We start from the raw sequence: 23,674 nt of genomic DNA, 5'->3' as shown, positions 1-23,674 counted from the left end.
GCAAAAAAAGTGTTGACTGACCAAACAAACAAGCTAATTTAACTTATTTCGTCACTAGTAAACATCCAATCCATGTGAACTGGGAGGGTAGCAGCAGATAAATATTTTGCTTAAATAGCTGCCAACCTCCCAGTTCAATGAATGCATACTGTATCTTTGGGTATGCAAAGTACCTTTTTTTGCAGGGGTTATGTTTCTTGAAGTCTGTGATGCTGGGGCTTTGACACCAGAGGGAGTAGATGACACTGATTTGGATGCAGCATTGTTGGCAGTGATAGAAGAGGTTTTCAGTGTTGTAGATTTAAGTGGAGCTGCTGGGCTCTTGGTTGAGATGGCTGAAGTTGGTCGCGTTGAACCTGTGGTGGGACGGGATGCTGCTGTGCCAGTTGTGGTTCTAAGAGAAAGGAGACAAAAGTTAAATGCTTATGTAAGCAGCAAAAAGGTTAAGAAATCATTTTAGACTGGACAAGCTCCCAAATGTCATCCAGGACTCATAAATGAATCTTTGAACCCGTGTCAGAAGGCGTTATAACAAGAAATATGAAAGAACTGAATTAAAGGAACAGTGTAAACATAAAATAAGCTGCACTACCAAAACAAGCAATACAAGTACTAATACCTTCTCCCTTGTAAGCGGAAAACAGACTATTCTTAATTGGGTTGATTAGATTAGTGTTGATTTAGTGGTGACCGGAAACCGACCTTACCGTACACATATGTGACATCAGCCTAAATCCTTTTATAAGTAGTTTACAGAAATTCATCTTAACTCCAAAACTACTCTCTCTGAAGTAAACAAGAAGTTAAACAAGCTCCCTTCTCCCCCTGCTTTCTGGACAGTGTCCTTATCCCTGACAAAACACATGAGGCAGTGTGCATCAATCAGCCCGTGTGTGTCATCTCTGAGTAAAATAAACCTACATTCAGTCGCCATGACAAACATTGCTGTGCTGTCTTCAGGGTACGTGCTATAGTAACAGCTAGTTTCTAAATAAAGAATTGAGTTGGCAGTGGCAGAAAGAGAACAGTGGGGAAAGCGGAAATGGCTGGGGCCATGTTTAATTTTTAATAATGAAAGGATGAAAATAAATTCTCTGGTTCCCCTCAACCCCAATCATGAGCATGAGCAAGTACTATACACAGGCCACAATCTGGAAAACGTGATGTAACATTATTTTCGTAACACGAAAATAAGTTTAAAAAAAAAAAAAGATCAAAAGGCAGTGACTAAACAAGTATGTGGTATAAGTAAAGAGTTGTGTTGCAAAACTGAAAGATGCAATGATCTATTACATTTAAAGCATCCACCTTCTGAACAGCTAATCCTGTGATGGAGCTATTTCATAGATATTTTTCAATTATCAATTAAGTTATGGGCTAGACAAATAAAATTTTGGTGAAAAACAAAACAAAAGAAGAGAGGATAATAACATTTCTGCACAGGTAGGTTACATGCAGGTATTAGAGATTCTTGAAGTCGGAACATTCAATGACAGTCTTTCACAATTGTCTAGCTCATTAAGGCTTCAATTGAAAGTGTTAGGTGTCCAATTGATCTTAAATGGGAGACTGGAAGCAGATAAGTGAATGTTCATTTGTCTCCACCCTCCCTCCCAGTTCAAATGAATTGGACGACAGTGACAAACTAGTTTAAAATTCACAACAGAAGGCTAAAAAGAGCCACATTAAAGTTTTTACATCTATTGTTCAGCTTATGAAAGGGGGCATTTAGCACAACTGAAACTGTTTCATAGCGTTATGCGACGAGGACACAATTTCTCAATTGTTAGGGTCTCCTGTTTTTATATTACAAGATGTTCCGGAATATTTGGCAACTGGAACAAGATAGGAAAACAGTGCTACACTGATTTAATTATTTCAAGCTTTCATTGATTATGTGATCTAGATTGCTTTCAATAGAATGACACAGAAGACATCATAGTTCTAAAAGGAGAATCAAGGAAAAGCAGCTTTTTTACAACTATACAGTAGACCTAAAGTAAATAACTAAAAGGAAGACATTGAAGATGCAGAAACAGATGACTGGACAGCAGTTCAATAAAAGTAGCCTTTTCTACAAAAAAAGGTGTTGTGCTTGTCCTGGCATACACAAAAATAACTAGGTAATTTGAACTTTTTAAATCAGCTACTTTTTAATTGTATTTTAAGTAGTTTTTACACCAGCACTTTGTCTTGAATAAAATTCTATTTTACTTGAGTAGATTTTTGGTAACATTTTTACCCCCGATACTCAAAATGAATGATCATTTTTGCAGCAGATTTATGAAGGCAGAATCTTAATTTGAAATTGAGATGCAGGGAAAGATGCAATCATGCGAATGAGGGCACGGTGGAGATTTTATTGTTAAATGATCCACCAAACGAGATCATGACTGTTGTTTTCCCTCAGCTTCCATTTCTCTGCAGGCATCCCAACAAGACAATGGAAGCTACTGGTTAAATTCGGTCACACTACTGCTACAATGGTAAATATAGCAAGAGTAGCGTCATAGTAATCGGTTTTGGAAGACAAAGTAAAAAACAAGAGTAGTGTTTGGGGGAAATGGAGGGCACAAATAAGCCCATATGGAACTGATCCCACAAAAGTAGCACAAACAGTTGGCGAAAACAGCTTACACACAAGGTTGAACAATATAACAGAATGATTCAACAAGATGGCATTTATTTTTGTTCATGCTGTGTGTTGTCCTCTTGTTGGCCCAACAACACTTAGTAAATCGCAAAGCTAAACTAATCCGTGTCAGAGCTATTAGGCCTGAGACCATCTCACTAAAATGTACAGTTCAAAGAGGTCTTCAAAGTGTGATGAAAAATTTGAATCTTAATTTTTTTTTTACATGCAGAACATGCCAACTCCACACAGGAGGGTCATACAATATTTCTTGTATGTTTGACAAAATTGTTCTGATTGCAAAAATCGAGCCTGTAAAAAACGTTTTACGGTGTAAAATACACAAATGTTTATATTTTTTAACCAAAACAAAGTCTACCAAAGTCCTCTCATATACTGTGTATGTCCAAAGAGCATCCACTGCACTATATCATATGACCTATATTTGACCTAGATACTAAGATAAAAAAATCTTATTGATCATGAGTGTGAATACTCATAAATATGTTTTACATTCCCAATACCAAAGACACCAGTGCTTCATTGACTTCAGTCCCTCTTGCCATTTACCCGACTGGTTACCACTATAGCCATTTGCTAATAAGGTCTGTGGTTACACCGCTATAAAATCACAGCAATGAAAGACTGCATAGCAAAGTCATTGGCCACACCCAGGCAAGGCCAAAAGATTTACGGTCGCTGCAACAGTGTCTGGGGCAAGAAACCTGATGACCGCACACATTTACTGTCAGACCATTACATCAGCAGCAATTTGTTAGATCACAAGGAGGGCTGAATTGAATCCGCTACAATAATTTACTTTCCCAGAGGGACCATCAATGTGGAAAAGACCATGACTAATGAGCGCATGGACAGCTGAGTGGACTGCAGGGAAAAAAAGCAGAATTAGGATCTTTCCTGATGGTCAAAATTTGGAATGTTAAATTTAGGCAAAATAAATACTTTTTTTGCATCGGCTATCGTATTAAAAAGTGTTTTCTGAGTCATACACAGCTTTTATCTCCATGATAAGCCATGCATGTACCTCCTCTTTTGTAATATTTTGTTTTGCATCACTGTGCAGCACCTGGGGGAATGGAGGCATGTGTGCAAAAAGATGAGCATAGGCTCAGTAAAGACATGCTGTTCCAACTATGATGAAATTAGCCTTACCAGATTTTTCCCATTTAGTTCTCCCCTTATTTTTCAAAGAAATGAACAACAAAGCATGAACACGATTAACGCTTTATAGGGCACTCAAACTCATTGGCCGCCATTGAAATATGAACAATGTCAATGGTAGGCAATAAGTTTAATACGAGGAAAGAAAAAAAACAAGAAAATTGGAGCTGTGTGTAGTCTACATGAACCAAATAGTGAGATCTTCAACAAAATTTTTCCAAGATGGCGCCGTCACACGGAAGCCAGTGGCAGTAGCTCTGTCCACTCTTATGTTTTTCGTGTTTTACAGCCCTTCTATCTTTTTTAAAATTACATTTTAATATTTCTTAATACATTCCTTTTGCTTTTACTTTGTACTTTATACTTTTTACTTTAATGTTTTTACAACTTTCTTTGTTCTGTTAGCCTGGCTAGTTTCTGCTACTTTTTTTGGAACCATTCAGCCATGCCTACGCTGTCACACACATGGGACTAGCTGTTACAATACGCAGCAGAAGGAGCAACACCTCGGTGCCGCCGGAGATTCGGAGCTGGACAAAAGTGCCGGGAGAAGAGGCAACGCTTCTGACCAACTATTCCATCGTGGGATAAGATGGAAGAGCTGTCGGCACTTACCAAGCCGGAAACGGAGTCGAGCGGTTCTACTCTGCTACTGTTGTCTTCAGCTCCAGACTACTGAGGAACTGTGCGGATATGCTTGGAAGAGTGACTCTGCATATTCTCTACCTCGGTCACAGTCTGCAGAAGTTCCCATCTTGTGGAAGACTTCCTGTGTGTGGTTCCAGTTTTTGTCTAACTTTACAACGTCTTTTTGAGTCTGTATCCGTTTTAGCTACCGCAACCAAGATGGCACCGTTCAAGTGAAAGTCGGCGGCGGTAGCTCCGTCCACTCTTGCTCGTTTTGTGTTTTTGCTGCTTTTCTTAATGATTTGATTTGGTGATTCTCAATGATCCCATTTACTTTGATTTGCTTTGTACTTTGTGCTTTGGCTTTGTTGTTCTGTCTAATCACCCTCTTGCTACTGCCACAATGAAATTTCCCGAATACGGGATGAATAAAGTTATCCAATCCAATCCAATCCAAAATTAGCATAAAGAAAGTGCAAAAACTCTATCTTAAGTCTTTTCTCTCCCCCTATTTGTGCTGTCATCCCCCAAACACATATATATTGGATCATTGGTGGCTAAATTTCCTTTTTGGCAAAAAAACAACAACATTAAAAAAATTAATTAGCAATAATTGATTTTGCAATCATCCTCATTAAAAAAATAATTCAATGAATTCATAAAATCGATGTATGGTCTAGGCCTTGGCTGAATGTGGATATAACACACAAAAAACCCACCTTTATATTTAAAAAATTCTCTGCAGCACCTATGCCCTGCCCTCCTTCCATCAAGAAAAACAATAACAAACAAACTGAAACAATACTCTGGCGCAAAAGTCAAGTAAAGTAAATTAAGAAACATTGTTAGGCTGATGTCACTTAGTGACTTGCATTTGTCCTTCAACAATAGTTTTCTTTGCAATTCAAGTGAGCATCAGTGTTACGCAAGGGAAAAGCGAAAGGACAAGTGTGTAAGTGAGTGTCTACAAAGGCAGGAGATGTCTTGCGAAGCAATTAATTCGGCTGTCAAGCGCTTGCAAGCTCTGGTAATAGCAGACTTGAATTAAGGAGTTGAGCAAGGTAGGAAAAGGGCAAAATTTAATTAGATGAGAAATGTATGTCCTTGTCAGAGTACATCACATGCAGAAATACTGACACACGCACATTTAGCGCCTGCCCCAAAGGGTGCATGGTTCTCAGATTAGTATAGTTTTTCTGCTGCATCCTTTAACTCTTTCAGCGCTAAGGACAATCATAGTCATCCGATCATTTGAAGTGAAGTGGGCAGCAAATTTGCTGCTCACTCGCACTATCACCCTCGATTACGTCCAAAAATATTGGTATGGTAACATCCAAAGGCAATCTGTGTGAGTACCTTCCTGGGAAATTACAATATGTTCTACTCTCTAATTCGTTTTTCTTTTTGCTTTGTTTTTCTTGCTATCCATTTCTTCATCATTTGAAAGTATAATTAGATACACGGTCAACCTCAGTTTATAATTTGCTATTTTGACTGAGCCATTACAAAACGATTAGAAAAATTCTAATCAATTTAATTCAATTCGAAAAGAAAACATGCAGTTTAATTTTAACCATATTAAAGTAGAATACAGCGACAAAATGTTTCATAGTTAAATAAAATAATAAAAATACAACAGTCAAAGCCATATGCTATCAAAGCAATGACCAACATGCCCATGTATAAGGTTTATAATTATCTGTTTAGGCATCGACCACTGAATGAAGCTCTAAATGTTAGTAATCTCCGCAATCCAAGGGCTATCCATGGAAGGGAAAAGGAGGAGGACCACAGAGAGTAGGTCAAACTATGCATTGTAATCTGTCTATCTCACAATCAACTTGTTTTGATTAAGAGAATTCCAGGTACTTCCAGGATTTTTTTATATTTCAAATTACAGTGTTTGGGGTATGTTTATCTGACTTAACAATGTTTCTACACACACGTGTAAAATGCTTATGTGAAACCCTTTAAGGGTTTTTGCCCTACTCAGCCACACCCTGCCTCTTCATGAGGTATGGTTTTCCCTTATTCTTAAAGGCTCTGTTCCTTTATCAGAAAAGAGACCTATGTGGGAACCACTATAGCTTGCTTGGGAATAAGAATCTTTTGGTTTTATGGAAATATTGACAAAATTGACTGATGCAATCAATATTGGCAACGATATGACATACAATTACATACTCTCAACTGGGTCGAGGGATGAAAAAATATTTTTCCATTTGGCCCTCCCAGTTAAAATGCATTGGAAGTTCAGCACTGTCAATGGCAGCCAATGAGTTAATAGTGCCCTAAGAAAGGGATTAATTTAATTTACCTGCTCTTCGAAATAGGGGGCTTATCAGTCTTCAGTGCAGTTGTGGGCCTTGTTGAAGTTGCAGTGGCAGGTTTAGGAGCTGTTGTAAAGGGGAGTGGAAAGGAGGAGAAGAAAGAATATGAAAACATGGTAAATTGAGGAATGTGAAGAACAATGTATGGTACAGTAAGCGATATAGGTCAGACAAATTTCTTTCATAATGTATGTCATTAAGAACTAGGGCAAATTCAGCAGTTACTCTTGCATGTCTAATTTGTGTACTGAATCCAACTAATGTGTGTGAATGTATGCTATTTTTCAACTAGATCCATCCAGTGCAAAATATGGTAAACAAATAATGCAGGTTGCTTCTCATCAGATGTACTATATTTCAGATCTGTTTTCGCAAATTGTTGACATGACTATATTTGTGACTCTTTTGCTAACCTGGTGGCTTTTTAGCAGCAGTTGTTGTGCTGGTTTTAACACCATTAACTGTAGTTGATGTCGCCTTTTTTGTTACCGTGGATCCCACTGTGGATTTTGCACCAATAGTTGCAGGTGATGCAGCTTTTCTTTCAATTAATTTCGGAGTGTTTTTAGAAGCAGTTGTTGGTTTTTTGGGGGCTGCTGGACTAGGAGTGCCCTTTTTATCCAGCGTAGACGTGGTCTTCTTAGTCAATCCATTGGTCTGGGGCTTAGATAAACCATTGGACAGGCGGCTTGAGGCTGTGTTGGGCCGTGGACCAATCGTGGTCTTTGACATGTTGGTAGCGATGGGTTTTGTTTTTAGCATGGCCTTGTTCATGGTCTTAGCTTTAGAGTCTCCTGAGGTTTTGCCACTGGTCTTTGCTGATGGAGATTTCTTGACCTTTTCTGGTTGGGATGCCAACATATCTTCAGGCTGCTGTGCCACATTCTCTTCCACTGCATTGGGTGCCTGGTTGGGACCCTGCTCAGTACCTGGTGATAACTCAGTCACTGGATTGGATTCTAAAGTTTCCATTGGCTCCAGTGTTGCTGTGATAACCCCATCTGGTTTCATCTCCCTTTGTAGAGAAGTCGTCTGTCCAGTTCACTCAGTTGTAATTGGATTGCCAAAGATCTGAGCACGGATCTTGGTCTGAAGAGACAAAGTGTTGATTAAAAAAAGAAGTTATTTGTTATTCATCCAGAACAAAATAAACAATAGGGTTAATGTCATCGGTAGATTCAGTACACAAAACTTGATTTTTTTTCTGAACCAAAAAATACAAACAACACAAATTAAAGCAATAAGTGACATAGCAGTAATAGACAAACTTAAAAACATTTAAATTAGTTCTTTTGGTTTATCATCAGTAGAAGACTTAAAGAATTTAATCACCAAACAAATATTAGTTTGCTATGAATGCTAATAAGTTGTATGTTTGCGTCTCAAGGATGCAAACAAGTAAAAATGGGACACTCAAATATTTTTCCCCAAGTACATAACAAATATAAAAACCAGACTTGGAACATATGACAAGAGTTTGGTAGTTTCAACCGGCCCGCTCAATGTGATACTTCAGAAGACAAAATCACTTACTTGGTTATTGTCGCTTTTGTACTGACGCTTAACAATGTCAGCCCCACTTATGCAAGTTTTTTTTGTACTGTTCTAGTTCACTTAAAATGAGGTCAATAAGCTTTAGCACACACAAATACTTCCTGCAATAAGAGTAGGTAATTTCAAGCCCCATTTACACTTTATCCTACCCAATAATACCTTTGCACACAGTAAGGTCATGTAGAAAATGTCTTTGATAGGTGTAAGTGGGTCAATAGCATTATGCTGACAACAGACTCACAAACAGATGTCTGAGAAGTTACATGAACAACTTGAGGACAAGAGACAGGATGTGAGGCATATGCGGCCAGTTAAAGGGCAACCGTCAGTGATAAGGGCTGTCATATGTTGTCAACATCAATATTACGTCTCTTTCTGTTAGCTACTCTCTATTATGGAATGGGGTGAAGAAAATGGAAGACATGATCTAGGAGAACTGGCAGGGAACGTTTACAAACAGAATGAGGAGCAGGCTTTTGGTCGTTAGGCAACCTTTAAGGCAAAGCACAGGCCAACTCAAAGGCGGATGTTTGGCCTGTGGAGCATGGGAACAAAAAGGAAGGCGGGTGGGAAAGAGGAGCAGAAAGGAAAAAACTAAACGTGAAGAAATGAGCTCACTACAGGGTGGTATTTGCTAGTCTGACTCTAAAATCCAGGCAGGTTTCGTCATCCTAGTTTCCACTGTCCTAAACCTTTGTGGCAAAAAGTCACTGTCCTATTTCTGGAAAACGACGTATCATCATCCTTGTGCTCCAAATGTGTGTTTTGTTTTTCCTCTGCTCCTTCTGTCCTTATTTAGTTCTCATTTACACATGTTCTCAACGGTGTCTCAATGTGATTCCTTAGCAAATATCTCATTTACAACTTCTCACAGCACCATAACCCACTTTATTCCTTTTACTGTTGCACATATGTCCATAGCAGCTGAGCGAGGCCAGAGGGAGTGAGGCTAGTCCCCAAAAAAAAGGAAAGGAAGGGGAAAAAAGAATTCCTTCATGCAAAGTCATTCCCACTGCAAGTCCAACAGGCAGTCACCAATAACGACCAGAAAAGTTTAGCAGATGACAATGGGTAGCTGTGAGAAACATTACTAGTGCCCAGCCCTTCAGTCACAGAAGGACTTTAAATGCCAGTGAAATGATAGATTTTAGCAGGAGGCTAATAAATGAATTGGTGGGAGGACATAGAAGAGAAATAAAAAAAATGACACACCCCGTCTTGCCAAGATCACTGAAACCTTAGTTGGGGAAAATAATCTCTGCACCAGATGCTGATTCACAACTGAAACAGGACAACCAAAAATACTAATAGCCATGACTTAGCCGAATGAGTACTGAAAGTTCATACTCTTGTGTATAATGATAGGTCACAAAGGTACTGGAAAAATATCCTTTTGACAGTTGAGGCTTTTTGTGTCACATAATTTATTTCTTAGAAATGGAAAAAGGAAGATAATGTAGGTGCAAAAATGAATTAATTTATCCAATTTGTACCAGTAATCAATTAACAAACAAATTGAAAACTAATTTGAGCGACATGAAATGGTGAAAATTCCTCAGAATGTCAGGCAATGTTAAGTGTTCCCTTATTTCTAGTCAAACAATAAGACAGCCTTTTTATGATTGGAAGTCAAAAAGTCATCTGGACATATAAATAAACGTCCCATCATGTGGGTTTTTTCATCCCTCATTACCATTACTGTCTTGAGTAGTGGAAAATTACAGATGTAATGGAAAAACTCATGAATAAATGAATAAAACAGCATTTCACCAATTCAAACATTATTTAGGGATAGTACTGTGAAACACTATCAAATGCTTTCGGGATAAGATAACAATAATCAAACCAAAACATAACCTACTTCTACTTTTTTTTAAATCCTTAAGTAAAAACTACATAACAATAAACAAAGTTACCAATGAGTTAACGTGAGCAAGAGATGCAAGGCTATGTATTGATACTTTTACACTCAATACTGTATCCGGATACATATACACATTTAAGAATCTACAATTTTATATTTTTGACAACCCTATTATCAGTGTCTGGTTACTTAAGCCTCTAACTCTCAAAGCCTCCCACATTAAATTTCTCAGAAGCCATTCAGTTATTGTCATCAAGCAAACCCACACAAATACTTGAAACCACAGAAAAATCTGGATCGAGCTAGCATACAACTTAATTTACTTATCTGGCTGCCGCTTAGACATCGAGGAATAATGGGGAGCGCAATATAAATGTATCTTCATTCGCTGCCAGCCGCCCAGTTCAAATAGTTTGCACGTCTACTGGTAATAAAGTCATTGCAATACACAGCAGAAACATGAAAATAGCCCCATAACTGGAAGTAAATGATTGAAAGATCTAAAGAGTGTCGTCACTGGCGGCCTTATGTTACTATGCCTCAACATAAGCTAACAATAGGAAAGACAGTTCTGCAAGGTGATATCATCCCTTCCTAATACCCGCACTGGGCCATAAACAAAGCGTGTGTGTACAGTGCTTGTGTAAACGCTGTCAATAACTGGAAGACATCCAGCTCTGCATGGGGATCTAAGCTTTTCTGGATGTCTAGACACAAACACACTCTTTTTGAATAATCAGGTCATCAGCATATTTAAACATAGAGAAATTTCCTTCACTCTATTTGCATAAACAAGTCTGACTTTTGCAACAACAAAAAATGTTCAATGAATGCATATTTTGGTGGGAAAGTGCAATTTTACTGAAGAGTAAACAAAGAGAAAAATAAAGGATGTATTCTGTTAGTGAGCTTTACATCAAAATTTCATCTTAAGCTACAGCGTGTATTTGCATCTGAATTGAACCGCTGAGTTGGAAAGAAGAAGCCATTTCATCGTGAAAAAAAAGGGCTAAATCAAAGTGCAACTTCTCGTTGGCTCAAGTTTAGCCAAGCGGCCATCCGTGGGCAAGTATCAATTGTGTGAGCAGAAATTCAACCATCCTTTCACAGTACACAACTGTGTACACACAAACACATTCTGTGGACCTTCTTCTATCCCCGGGGCCTACTCTAAATAGTAATCAAAGAGAAGGATTGTGGGGGAAGGAAGGGATTGTGGCGGTCGGTGGAGGAGGGAAGACGGCAGAAAACATGGAGAATAAAGTATGGTTTTGTCACATTTTTGGTTATGTAGGTCACACTTGGATAGCAAATGTTAATATTATGTTCTATGTATTTCGAAATGTGTTGTCCACATATCTGGAAACCAGGTCTTTATGGAGTTAGGCTATTTTTTTTAATTACCAAATCTTGTCACTTGTTTGACAGGGATAAATTGTCCTTTTAATATCCACTGTTTAAGCTTGATTGAATCATCTGAAATGATGACCCAATGAAAGGGGTAGATCAATGACAGCCAGCAAAAAGCAAGGATTGATGTAGTGGGTCTGTTTTTAAAAGACGTGGTTAATGAGCGCTTGGCGGCTTCTGACCCTGTAATTGATGTGCTTTTTATCTCAGCAAGCAGCAAACACACAATTCTTAGTTCTAGTGAAAATGTTTGATCTCTGACCCGTTCATAAAGCTTTCTGTCTCCCATGACACCAAAAAGATTGCCTTTGTAAAGCAATGCAGTAGCAAATGTTTGCCCAAGAACATTTCCATGTGTTTTGTAATCTATTTACAATTTTTTAAAGATTGCAATAAATTTACATTTTTATAACACTTCAAACTGAAGCAGAACATCACTGTGCTGTTTGAGTAATTTATTGTGCATTTGTTTAGAGCAAAAACGTAAATGGGCTAATAGCCTGATTCAAGTGGGGTCCAATGGTCATTGTTTGTGTGTATGGGAGGGGTCTAGGGGGGGGTGTACAACCCTCTTTGCAAAGAAAGTCATTCTTTTTGGGGGAGTAACAAAGTCGAATTGAGCCCCTTGTAGAGAGAGGGTGTGAATGTCAGAATCAAGACGCCACATCATGGCATGGGGCCGAGGATTGCCTATTCAATCACTAACAGTAGTCTCAGTCAACTATCCATTCCAGTTACACCAAATTAAACACGTTAGATTTTAAAGGCACCATCATTAGGATACGCAAAATGATCTCTCATTAAAAGAAGACAAAAAATAAGAATATAAATTTCAATGGGGCCTGGGCAATTAATATCTTTTATGAATAAATCTGAGGTTTTGAAAATAAGTAATTTGAGCTTTTGTTGTTGATTGTTTTTGCCAACAAGGAAATCAAGCAACCAGTTATTATATTTTTTGTTAGAAAATATTTGTTTCTTTAAAGTTATTATGTTGTAGTTGAAAAATATATAAGTAGCACTTGAGTATTGGTTGCAGGCCCGCAACTATGGAAAAAAGTGGAACATCCAATTCAGTTAAACAGCGAGGACTGTCTATAAATGCTTATAATTCAGTGCCAGAGACAGCAAAAGATCTGCAATTCATTTTGACTTGAAGGGCCGAATGATCCTTGGCTCATTCAACCCTCCCAGTCAAAATGGATTGGACGTCTAGTGCTGGCAATGGCAGCCAATTAGTTAAAAGAGTGTCCTAACGGGTTAAGGGTTGAACTTGTTTTGAGCTGTCTTTGTCTTTTGTTCTTATTGTCTCCTTCAAAAAGAGTACCTTGGAGAAGGAAATCTGAAGAAAAAAAACATAATAATTATGGCGAAAGAATTTATGTATTTTATTTCTAGGCCATAAAAGCCAGCCCTGGTTGCAAAATCATTGTACAAAAATGTAGAACATTAAATTACATTACAGAGCTGCCCCCATCAACAGAACACTTATCAGCGCAGGAACATTCTCCTGCAACCCACAATTTGAGGTCAGGAAACCGCCTCTGCCCATCACACAAATTCCAAATAAAGCTTGCGGCTTTGCATAGTCAGTAGGAAGACTGAGCTAGCAGAGAGCTCAGAGACTGAATATTTTGTTTTTCATTAGGCAGCAATAAATTTAAAAATGAAACACATTTGAAAAAGATGAAGATAAAAAGGGACATTGCAGTTTACACAAACCCACCTTGTACCGATCGCAGAGTCAGAAGAAACACGCTTACCAATCGTCTCTCCTAATTGTCACTATTCGATTGTGCACTAGAAGTGTTTGCATCAATCAGCCTCCAGGAGTCTAACAGTCTGAGATAGAGCTGAGACAATCAATGAGCTCAAAAGACTTGCTGTAAAGAAAGAAAAGTTGTTTTGTATCCCCTTGTTTACTCCACAAGTTTGAAAGAAAGCAGCAGGTTGCGTGACAGGCACCTTGTTCACAGATACAGTAGAAGTGATTAGATGGGCGGGTACTAATCCTCAGGACTCATTGGACTTTCATTCTAAGATTTTTAAACGTCCTTGAATCTTTTAAATCAGGTGAGATGTTAGGTGGTGACAATCCAAATAATTTCCTTTCATTTAAAAATGTCAAACAAAAGTATCAAAAAAACAACAACTCACAACAATTGGTCATGTACACTCCACATTAAAATCAGTTATTCCCTTGTTGCTATTGCACTGACATAGATGTGACCACCCCCCTCGGCAGATTAAATACGAGGAAGGGCATGTTAACACTGGACAAAGAGAGATGCTTAACTTGTACAGTTCCCCTCAAATGTCCTCAAACAACGCAATGCAGTGAGCTACATGCGCAAGAAGGGCAGAGTGATGACCACGACACGGCAGATGTAGGGATGGATACGACAGACAACTGTGAACTCGGTGTTGCCCGGAAATTATACAATACTCCGGGGGTGAAAAAGTTCTGGTTCAATCAGCTGCTAAACAAAGACGGTAGACACAGTTCCCCACTGACCAGCGACTAACAAGGCCACTGATAGTGCTTGGCTGGTCCCCACCTACAAAGACTTTTAGTGACAGTTAAGAGCTCCACTGTGTGTGTATTGATCCCAAAAGACAATATGGGGAGTCTGGCCAACAGCTTCATGGAGGAAGTGCATTAGTGGGCAGGTGTTCCTCAGATGCTTTTAACCTTAATGGCAGGGGGTCTTTTTAAGTCCACAAAATGCATAGAGGGGATACAGCAACGGGCAAACGAAGGCTAATTTGTAACTTGAAGAGCTTGTGGATCATCTCCATAATGGGCTGTCTGCCCACAAACAAGCTCCTCTTTGGGGGTAAATGAGATCAGCCGAAGCCACGACCAGCTGGTGGCTTGGATCGGTGACACAAGATAAGGCAAATGCACACACACACACAGTGCAAGACGTGAAACCAAAGCATCTGGACAGGGTGTCAGAAATGAACCCAAGACGCTTCCACACTGGACTTTGCACAGGACATTGACACAGACTGGGCAAGCATAAGTGGAACAACTGTGTCCATAAGAGGATTATGAATTGTTTGAAATGGAACAAGGCTCGTTCCAGATGGAATCTGATCCTTTGCACCAAGACAAACAATGTGAATAGTTGACCAGATAAACAAAGCAAATAACTACAACTATCAATGAACAAACCAACAATAAACCACACTAGGATATTTAGCATATGGATGGCTAACATTTCACATGCTGCTACAGAATAGATAAACAGGTCAAAAGCCTCTGACAAAGCCTAACCATAAAAATTACACAATAGCTGCTGGACCAGACCAGGAAAGGTGCAGTGACACCAGTGTAAAGGCTGACATCAATATGCACAAGATACAGGATGTAAAGACTATCACTTGACAAACTTCCTGCAACACTGGTGGAAATAGTTTTTTGAACAGTGTAATTATAGCACCCAAGTGCAACAGAAAAGGGATTGTTAATCATATCATCCACCCACTAAAGGCATTCAGAAAGTCCAAACACAGCAAATTTTTGCAGCTGTTAGCAGATAAAGCCTTTGTGCCAACTGCCATCCATCACAACCGTGACAACAGCAACAAAGACTAAAACTGCAAAGACAATCTCATGTTCATCTTGGAGCAGTTGTGTCAAACTCACATAGGTTCGCAGACCACATTCATGCCAAATAGATCTAATGTGGGTCGGACCCGTTTATTTTTGTCCCAAAAGGTTAACTTACTTGTGATTGCAGGGCGAAAGAACGAATATGACTTTTGAGAGGAAATTCAGAAAAGTGCAATAGTGCATGAGCTACATCACAGAAGTCATGAAATTCTAGTTTTACAGCACCCGTATCAAAATAAATACATTTATAAAAAGCATTTAATTCTGCATGTACAGTATGAATGAGCTAGAAAATCGGGCAGAACACACCTATGGGCCGGATCGGACCCCCTAGTTGGGTGCTTGTGGCCCACGGGCAGTATGTCTGACACCACTCCCGTAGAGTGCAGTTTTTGGACAATCAGAAATATGTGGAAACGATTCCCATATAGTACTCAGTAATCGTGGCTAAACTAGGCAAAAAAAAAACATTTGTTGTTGTTACCATTGGTTTAGACAGAGCTCAATAAAAAAAAGAATGTTGTTAAAAGGTGCAGGGATCACAAGTTCTGGATTAAAAAAGACTGATGACCAGAGACATAGGCTTGCCCTTGTCACAATTGGGATTTAGAGAACTGTGGGGGGATTTCTTTGTGAGTCACACATTCACCCAACACCAGTCCTTAGGCTAAGGGTGAGCTGACTCACAAGTCTATTAATGCAACAATCATCTCCCCACATGGCTTGAGAGGCCAGCTGGGACCAAAATAGGTCATTAAATTCTAAATAGCCCAAAGACACAAGCTTCCATATGAAAATAACAAAATGGCGGTTTGTTCTCGTTAACCATGTATTTCAATTAGTTTTGAGCCACATGTCATTGGTAAGAATTCATTTGAGGTTTTTTTAATAGTGGAAGATAAATTTGATTAAAACAATGATAATTGAATATTTTCGTTGTTATTGTTTTGTGTTATAAAGGGAATCTAGCAACGGTAAGTCAACACAGTATTCAATGCTAAAGAGTTTATATGAATATATATGAATGAAGTGTATCTTTAACCCATAACACTTAGCTTCAATTTCAATAAATGATTTTCACTGACAAACAAACAACAAATGGTGTTAAAATACAAGGAGTGACTGATTCCGGAGCGCCGTCAATGGCGAATCGACAGTCAGTCTGACTGTATTGTATGTATGTCATAACTGTCCAGCAGGGCTGTACCTGGAATGCATCTCATTGTACAAAGTACAATAAGAAAAATACGTATTTATGTACAATGACAATTAAGCTTTCAATGCAATAATAAATAATAATGAAATTATTTTATTCAAATAGCATCGTCAAAACAGTTTTTAAAAGAATCACATCAACAACAAATTAGTTATGCTACTTTCTCATGAATTTTGTTCTGGAATGCGTTCAATCTACTGTACCTGGTACTGGAAAAAACAAAAGGGGCAATTTAGAGTGTTCAACCTACCCTACATGTTTTTGCAACCGCAGTACCTGGTGAAAGAAAGCCCACGAAAGAACATGCAAATTCCGTACAATGAGGAGCGACCTGGGATCGAACCCTTGACCCCAAAACTGTGAAGGTTTAATAGGATTATCTCATCTCATTTTCTGAACCGCTTTATCCTCGCTAGGGTCGCAGGGGGTGCTGGAGCCTATCCCAGCTGACTTCGGGCCAGAGGCGGGGGGCACCCTGAATTGGTGGCCAGCCAATTGCAGGGCACAAGGAGACAAACAACCATTCACGCCCCAATCATACCTAGGGGCAATCTTGAGTGTCCAATCAGCCTGCCATGCATGTCTTTGGAATGTGGGAGGAAACCGGAGTGCCTGGAGAAAACCCACACAGGGTTGGTGAGAACATGCAAACTCCACACAGGTGGATCGACCTGGATTTGAACCCAGGTCCCCTACTGTGAGGCCAACGCGCTAACCACTCATCCGCCGGGCCATCTAATAGGATTATATAAGAACAAAATAACCTCATTACCTACAACAAGAGTTTCACTTTTTCATTCATTTGTTTGAGGTACTAAGTGAGATTATGCATCAACGATTTAACAGATTTGCATGAAACCTTGTGGAAAGCTATATAGCCCTGCAAAAGGAAAATCCCATTCTATTTTTAGTGCTGATGACTTCCAGATCAACATTAATAGGTACATTTGAACCATTTCTTTCATGCATCTGTATACATTGTACAATACAGGAATGTGCAGGAGATGGGTCATGTTTTGTTGCTACTCCAAATAAGGACTGTTTTACTGTACTTGATGACTGCGCCCATTTGAGTGCCATTGAGGGTTTGTTTTTTCTACCTACCATGGGCTGCAGCTATATTACAGTTCTTCCCAACTGCGTGCACATCTGCTAATGACAACAGAAATACTAGTGATACAGTACATGCTCGCCAACATGGGAGATGCAGTAGAATTATATTTGGGGGAAAAATATAGTTATCTTTTAAAATTTAATTATGACCTTTTACAGGCTACTCATTGAACTCAGTAGCTGCAATTGACGGCGATTTATGTACAATCCAGTTTGACTGGGAAGGGGAGAATAAACTATTCATTCATTCATTACTTTTCATCTATTCACATTCATTCGTAATATTCTTTCGTTCCTCCGAGTCAAAAAATAACTCAGTGAATTTATGTTTTTTTTCTTTTCTATTTTTTAAACATTTTAATTAACATTTTATTAATTTATAGTTTCATTCATCCGCGAACCTTGAGAGGAAATGCAGAGAGGAAAATGAAAGATAATATACGCAAGTGGACATCACAATTTGGGTCCTGTAAGCCACACTTTGAGAGAAAATGTTAATATTGTGACACAAAATGTGATGTCTTCTTACGTGGTCGGCAGGTATTTAAGAGGTTAAGATTTGTCTTTTAATCACCAAAAAATAGTAACTTCTCCTTTAAAGGGTAAACAGTAATTTATTTTATTTCGTTTACAACAGATGTGGAAAGCAAGGCCCCTCCATAATTTTAGAACCAACCTAAATAACCTAATATAAATAGTGTGTGTTTTAATGGCCGCTTAACTGAATTTCATGTGATTGCATTAGCTTGTGGCCTAGAAGCCTGTCCTCCATTTCCCAGCCACGCCACCAGCTTCGTGAGTCAGCCATTCTCTCATTTGTGCATCATGGGGGCGGACAAGCTGATGTCTTTGACCGCCTTACATTTCACAGTAATGGAGTATTTCCAAGCTCTTTGTGGGCGAACCTTGGAAGTGCTTTTATTAGTTGAGCTCAGATGCCTTTTACTTTGAATGACGCCAATACCTCAATGTCATCAACAACACCCATCCACGCCCACTATGGCCACAAAATTGCCTGTATAACCTTTGAGGGAAAAGGATGGCAACATGGGATGAGCAGTCATATTTTCTGGTGTTTGCGTGTTGTAAATACTCTTGGTAGCCCTAAGCGATGTGTCCATTTTAGGAATTAAAGTTGTTGGGGATTTTTTGTATGATTGTGGATGATTGGGAAAAATAATTAAATGTAGTTTTGTTGGGGTATTTTTTGCCCAAAATCTAAATGACATATCTTCACTATATAGCAATGACATTAATAGATACTGGGAATTATACTTTGTATAATTGCCTGTTCAATTCATTTAAACTAGGAGGACCGGCTGTGAATAATTATCCTTCAGTGACATTGGGGGTGCTAGATTTCCAATCCATGCTCACAGTGAGGACCAATGTTCATTTGCCCATCTCATTCAAAATGAATGAACATTGGTTCATTTGCAGAAAAAAAAGAATTGGACATTTAGCGGTATCAATGCCACCCAGCGAGTTCAACGAACTGCCCTATCAAGATTTTATGCTTCCTCTACATTTTTTTCATTGTGTCCCTTAAAAAGTAGAGGGCAAACCAAATCATAAATACATTTTTTTTGCTAAAAAGATTTGAATTTTATGCCATATTGCCCAGTCTGAGCTCTTGCTGGGGATATTGGCAGCCATGTCTTTTTCCCATTGTTCTAGTGGGGGTGCAATGTGTCTTGTTGCGCTCACTCAGAAGAGTGTGCAAAAGAGCTGCTCTCATCCCCTACAGCCATAACTCCTAGAGCACAATAGCTGATCACTTTCGGGGGGTGACATTAATCAGCCATGATAACATGCCAGTTTGAGGCTGAGGCACAGCCTTCTTGGCTATTTTCCAGCTTTAAACAAGTCTCCCATAGGTCAGAGTGAATTATTCATCGACTGTGCTTCAATGGTACTTGAATACAAAAAGTTGCTTTTTTTCATATAATCATGGCACACCAATATGACAATGCATTTTCTTCCTTAAAACGAGACAAGGACATTTCTGAGCACTCACCCGGCAGTCCAGAACAATGGGCATCCACGGCATACGATGGAGAAGGGGGAGGTGGGGTTGAATGGGGGAAAGCTGATAAACAATTGTGGAATGTAAGAGGACATTATCTTACAAAAGACAGATCATTTTATAAAACTGGAATGCATGTCTCATTCAGCTTAGTTCTTCCATTTATGCTCTCAGCTACCAGACTGTCTGCCACCGCCCCATCAACCAGTGTCCCCCCATTCTGAATGTAAAATCTCCCACTACGTGAATATATAGACGTGGATATATAGACACCAATTCACGATTCACACAAACTGTTGATAGCCTAAGTATGGTATGTAAAAATAATACTTGACAATTGAATTGAAAGGGCGTTAACCCTTTAAAAGGAAACATTAAATTTATCGGCTGCCATTGACAGTGTTACACGTTCTATCCATTGGGACTGGGAGGGGCAAATGAACATACATATGTTCATTCGCCCCTCCCCTCAATTTTCAGCACCATTGACGGCGATGGACGTTCAATCCATTTGGACTGGGAGGGCAAATGAACATTTGCCCCTCCCAGTCCAAATGGATTGAACGTGCATCGCCGTCAATGGTGCTGAAAAATGAGCACCCTACTAAAACAAAAACCCAGCAAATACAGGTTTCAGACCTACCAAAACCAGTACCCAAAAACACAAACAATCCATCAGTATCCTTCGCTTTTTTAAGACAGGTTTTGCTGGTATAAAAATCAGCATATGCTGGATTTCTTTGCAGCAGCCAGTCTGCACGCCAGGTCTTTAAGAGCCTCTGATTTTTGAAATACCCAAAATGGTCATTTTGCCTATAAAGGTTGAATCGAAACGGAAAGAATAATCCGATTGATGGAGTGTTAGCTGAAAAACGCGCTTACCAGTCAGTGTAGCGTTGAGCTAGCAAAATCCTCTCCAGCAACGCCCAATGCTAGCCGGCTCGCCCCGACTGGATTGTCACGCCGGGTAATAAAAAAGAACGAGAAAGTGAAGATGAGACGCTGACGGCTCAAACGGGGGAATCGTAAAGCCGGGACAAAGACTTCAAGTCGATCCGATGGAACTTCTCGGTCTCGAGCGCTGCTTTTACACAAGTGATGCTTGTTCGCTGGGTGGAAGAAAGACACAGAGTGACGCTTCATTAAGCGCGCACACACACACACACGCACACCCTCTCGCAACCGGCGAAACGATGGATGGACGTGCGAAGGGGTGGGTGCATTCATGTACCATTGAGCGTAGGAAAATTCAGCTTTCGCCAACGTTGATGGTGGACGTCCAATCCATTTTGGTGGGGAGGGATGGTTGTGATCATTCCTTGCAAGTTCTTTCAGTACAAAATGGATTGGATGTCTAGCGTCACGAATAGCACTGAAGCAGGATCATTCACTGCCAGCCTTCCAAGTTCGAATGGATTGGACCAGGATGGCCATTAACGTGAATGCCAGTGCATGTGTTACTATTTTTGGTCATCAATGTCTTATTCCCTTATCCTCACAAGGATCGTGGGGTGCTGGAGACTATCTCAGCCAACTTTGAGCAGAGGTAGTAGTAGTAGTAGTGGGGAGTCAGTCAATAATAGGGCACACTTTTTTAGATTATTATTATTATTATTGTTGTTATTATTATCATTATTATTATTTTACAATTCATTTTCCTTTCAGAAATGCAGTCAGCCTTTTAGCCCACAATAACTATTTAAAGTTAATTCATTTTCCATATCACTTACCATGGGGGGTGCTGGAGCCTATCCCATGTGACCATGGGATAAACCAGGTAAGTAACAAGATAAGGGTAAACCATTCAAGCCTGGTGGCAATTTAAAATGTTCAACCAGCCTACCGTGCATGTTTTCTTATATGTATCAAGTCTATGTATGACAAGCTAACGTGGTTTTAGTGTGAACCTTTCAGAAAGTATATACTAGATAAGAGTAACAATTTAAAGCACAGGTGTCAAACCGATTCCACAAAGGCCCAAATGGGTGCAGGTTTTCCTTCCAACAGAAACAGTTCAGACAGTTTGACCAATGAGGTTTCTGCTGAAACAAGCAGCACCTGCATGCAATCATCTAACTACAGTTGAAAGAGAACAGATTGGTGCCAAGGTGTTGTTTTCATTGTTGGTAGGAAAACCTGCACCTTTAACACCTGTGATTTAAAGGTAACCCACTGAGAAATAGAAGTTACTAATATTCCCTGAAGGCATCATTCAACAGACAGTGCGCCTTTCCCAAATTGAAAGGAGTGAATAGCGAATAGCGGGGGTACACTGCTTTTTCTAAAAACAGCCAATCACATCTCAGTGTAAGGGATTATTCAAATTGAAGATGATGTCACCTCTTGCAAGTCACCCTATCTCTTGCCAGAGTTTTTCTCCTACTTGTCTGTTCCCTCCCTTCTAGGCCCCCCAAGACCTCCTTTCTTTCCAAAACCTTTTCTTTCTTTCTTCATGGATGAATACACACACACACCCACACACGCACACATGCTCTCACTTAAACACTCACACCTCTCATGTTGCATTGCAAGATTCTAATCTGTCTATAAACCCATTTTGACATTTATTATCGTTTGAGTCTTCCCTGTTTTATTTCCATATAAGGAATAAGAACGATAAGACTTGTATCCGAACCTTGCCAATTGAGTGCGATGGGAGAAATTTGTGTGACTCCGAAACCTGAAGGTTAACAATTTTGCATCCATGTATGTAAACATGGAACACCTGTTGGCCCATTGAGCCAAAGTAAACAGAGGGTAAATTGTGGTGGCAAAAAAAGAAAAAAATCAAAAGAAGCAGGGCCAGTGTTTTGATTAACTTGCGCACAATTAGACACTGGCGGGTATTGTTTTACACCTTTTTTTCTGCATGGCGGCTCTAATCAGACTGGGGCTTTTTATCATAGTCTGGGTGGGCATGCCGCCTGTCTGACTGTCTACTGAGCTGTTGCTCAACTCCCACCAGTCTGCTTGAGCCTGGCTTTTGTGTCCATCTCTATTCTGGATGGGCAAATCTTCCTTTGTGTCTAGAATGTGGGGGCTTCTCTGCCTCGTGGGCAAGTTTTATTCTGGAGTTGCAGTTAGGCCTTGCAGCAATCAGAACCTTCAACTAATAAAATAACCCACATTGGGACTGAGAATATTTTCTGTTCCAGAGTCAAAACCGTTGTCATGTTTATGTAGCATTTAATATTTTGCTCAGCTGTATCAAAACAATAGCATGAGGGCACTAGGGGAGTATATTGCTTTTTCTGAAATGTAACTGATTGTGCAAAATCCATACACAATGTTGTATTAAATCGATCATCACTTTTATTTTTGGAAAAAGTTGTATATTGTGAAGAGAATCTACATTGCAGCCAATGAATTAAAGACCCTGACCCTTTGTTGGACTTTCTGCATCACTTACAGATTTCCAAGCATTGTTTTCCTCCTTTGCTGTCGACTGATCACTGACTAGTCGGTCCATCATCCTCAAGTTCAGTGCATCAAAGCAATTGGAAAGCTTTTCCTTTTTATAGCTCGGCATTTCATTCCCGTTTAACAATGCTCCCCTTGCTTTTAAACATTACTAACTGGACCATTAAAATTACATCACATGTTTTTGGTAAACAGCTGATGTTACTGTACACAGGAAGGTGTGTTTACATGGAAGTAAAAGGAAAATGTAAAGAGGGTGTGGATTCCAGGAGGCTTTAAAATGCACGTTGGCCTGATGATGATGGACACATTGGCATGGTCCACACAAGCTAAACAAAGACAGGAAGGTGTTCTTTTTTTCTCTCTTTCATAAGCAGTTGCTTGCGGCAAGAGAGGCAGGAAAAGGCTGGGCTGTGTACCCTGCTGCACAGTTCACAGTTATTTATCTCATTGTTATGATTTAAGTATTTGCTGTGCAGCTGCCGAACAAAAACAGCACAAATAAGATATCGTGCAAATTCACATAATCAATAATATTTAGGAGTATTATATTCAGAAATGAAGGCATCATATCTAACAAAGTAACTTTAAAAACACAGAGCTTTTAAGTAATCAGATGCGCTTATTAAATCTGACGCCATTTTCCAAAGAAGGGTTGTCAAATTTGGCTTGCTCCATCAT

The 23,674-nt window shown here is 39.4% G+C and overlaps 1 protein-coding gene across 5 annotated transcripts in view; it reads right to left on the bottom strand.

Annotated features, from left to right (window-relative positions):
- The window catches only part of prr36b (proline rich 36b), a 31,631-nt gene extending 10,877 nt beyond the window's left edge, over nucleotides 1-20,754 (bottom strand). For 2 of the 5 annotated variants that reach the window (XM_077618665.1, XM_077618669.1), the window contains exons 1-4: nucleotides 20,456-20,754; nucleotides 7,185-7,860; nucleotides 6,759-6,837; nucleotides 174-394 (exon numbers count right to left, since the gene is read on the bottom strand). In XM_077618665.1, coding sequence (XP_077474791.1) covers nucleotides 174-394; nucleotides 6,759-6,837; nucleotides 7,185-7,782 — 898 coding nt within the window. In that variant the 5' untranslated portion in view covers nucleotides 7,783-7,860; nucleotides 20,456-20,754. Of the gene's footprint in view, nucleotides 1-173; nucleotides 395-6,758; nucleotides 6,838-7,184; nucleotides 7,861-13,325; nucleotides 13,629-19,564; nucleotides 19,637-20,455 lie in introns of those variants that run through there. The other 3 variants (XM_077618666.1, XM_077618667.1, XM_077618668.1) reach the window with 3 other exon arrangements.
- Nucleotides 20,755-23,674: the final 2,920 nt, after the last annotated feature.

This window comes from Stigmatopora argus, chromosome 14 (assembly GCF_051989625.1).
Source record: "Stigmatopora argus isolate UIUO_Sarg chromosome 14, RoL_Sarg_1.0, whole genome shotgun sequence".
NCBI lineage: Eukaryota > Metazoa > Chordata > Actinopteri > Syngnathiformes > Syngnathidae > Stigmatopora > Stigmatopora argus.
Note: the sequence above shows the minus strand (reverse complement) of the source record. Positions and strands in the feature narration are given on the sequence as shown.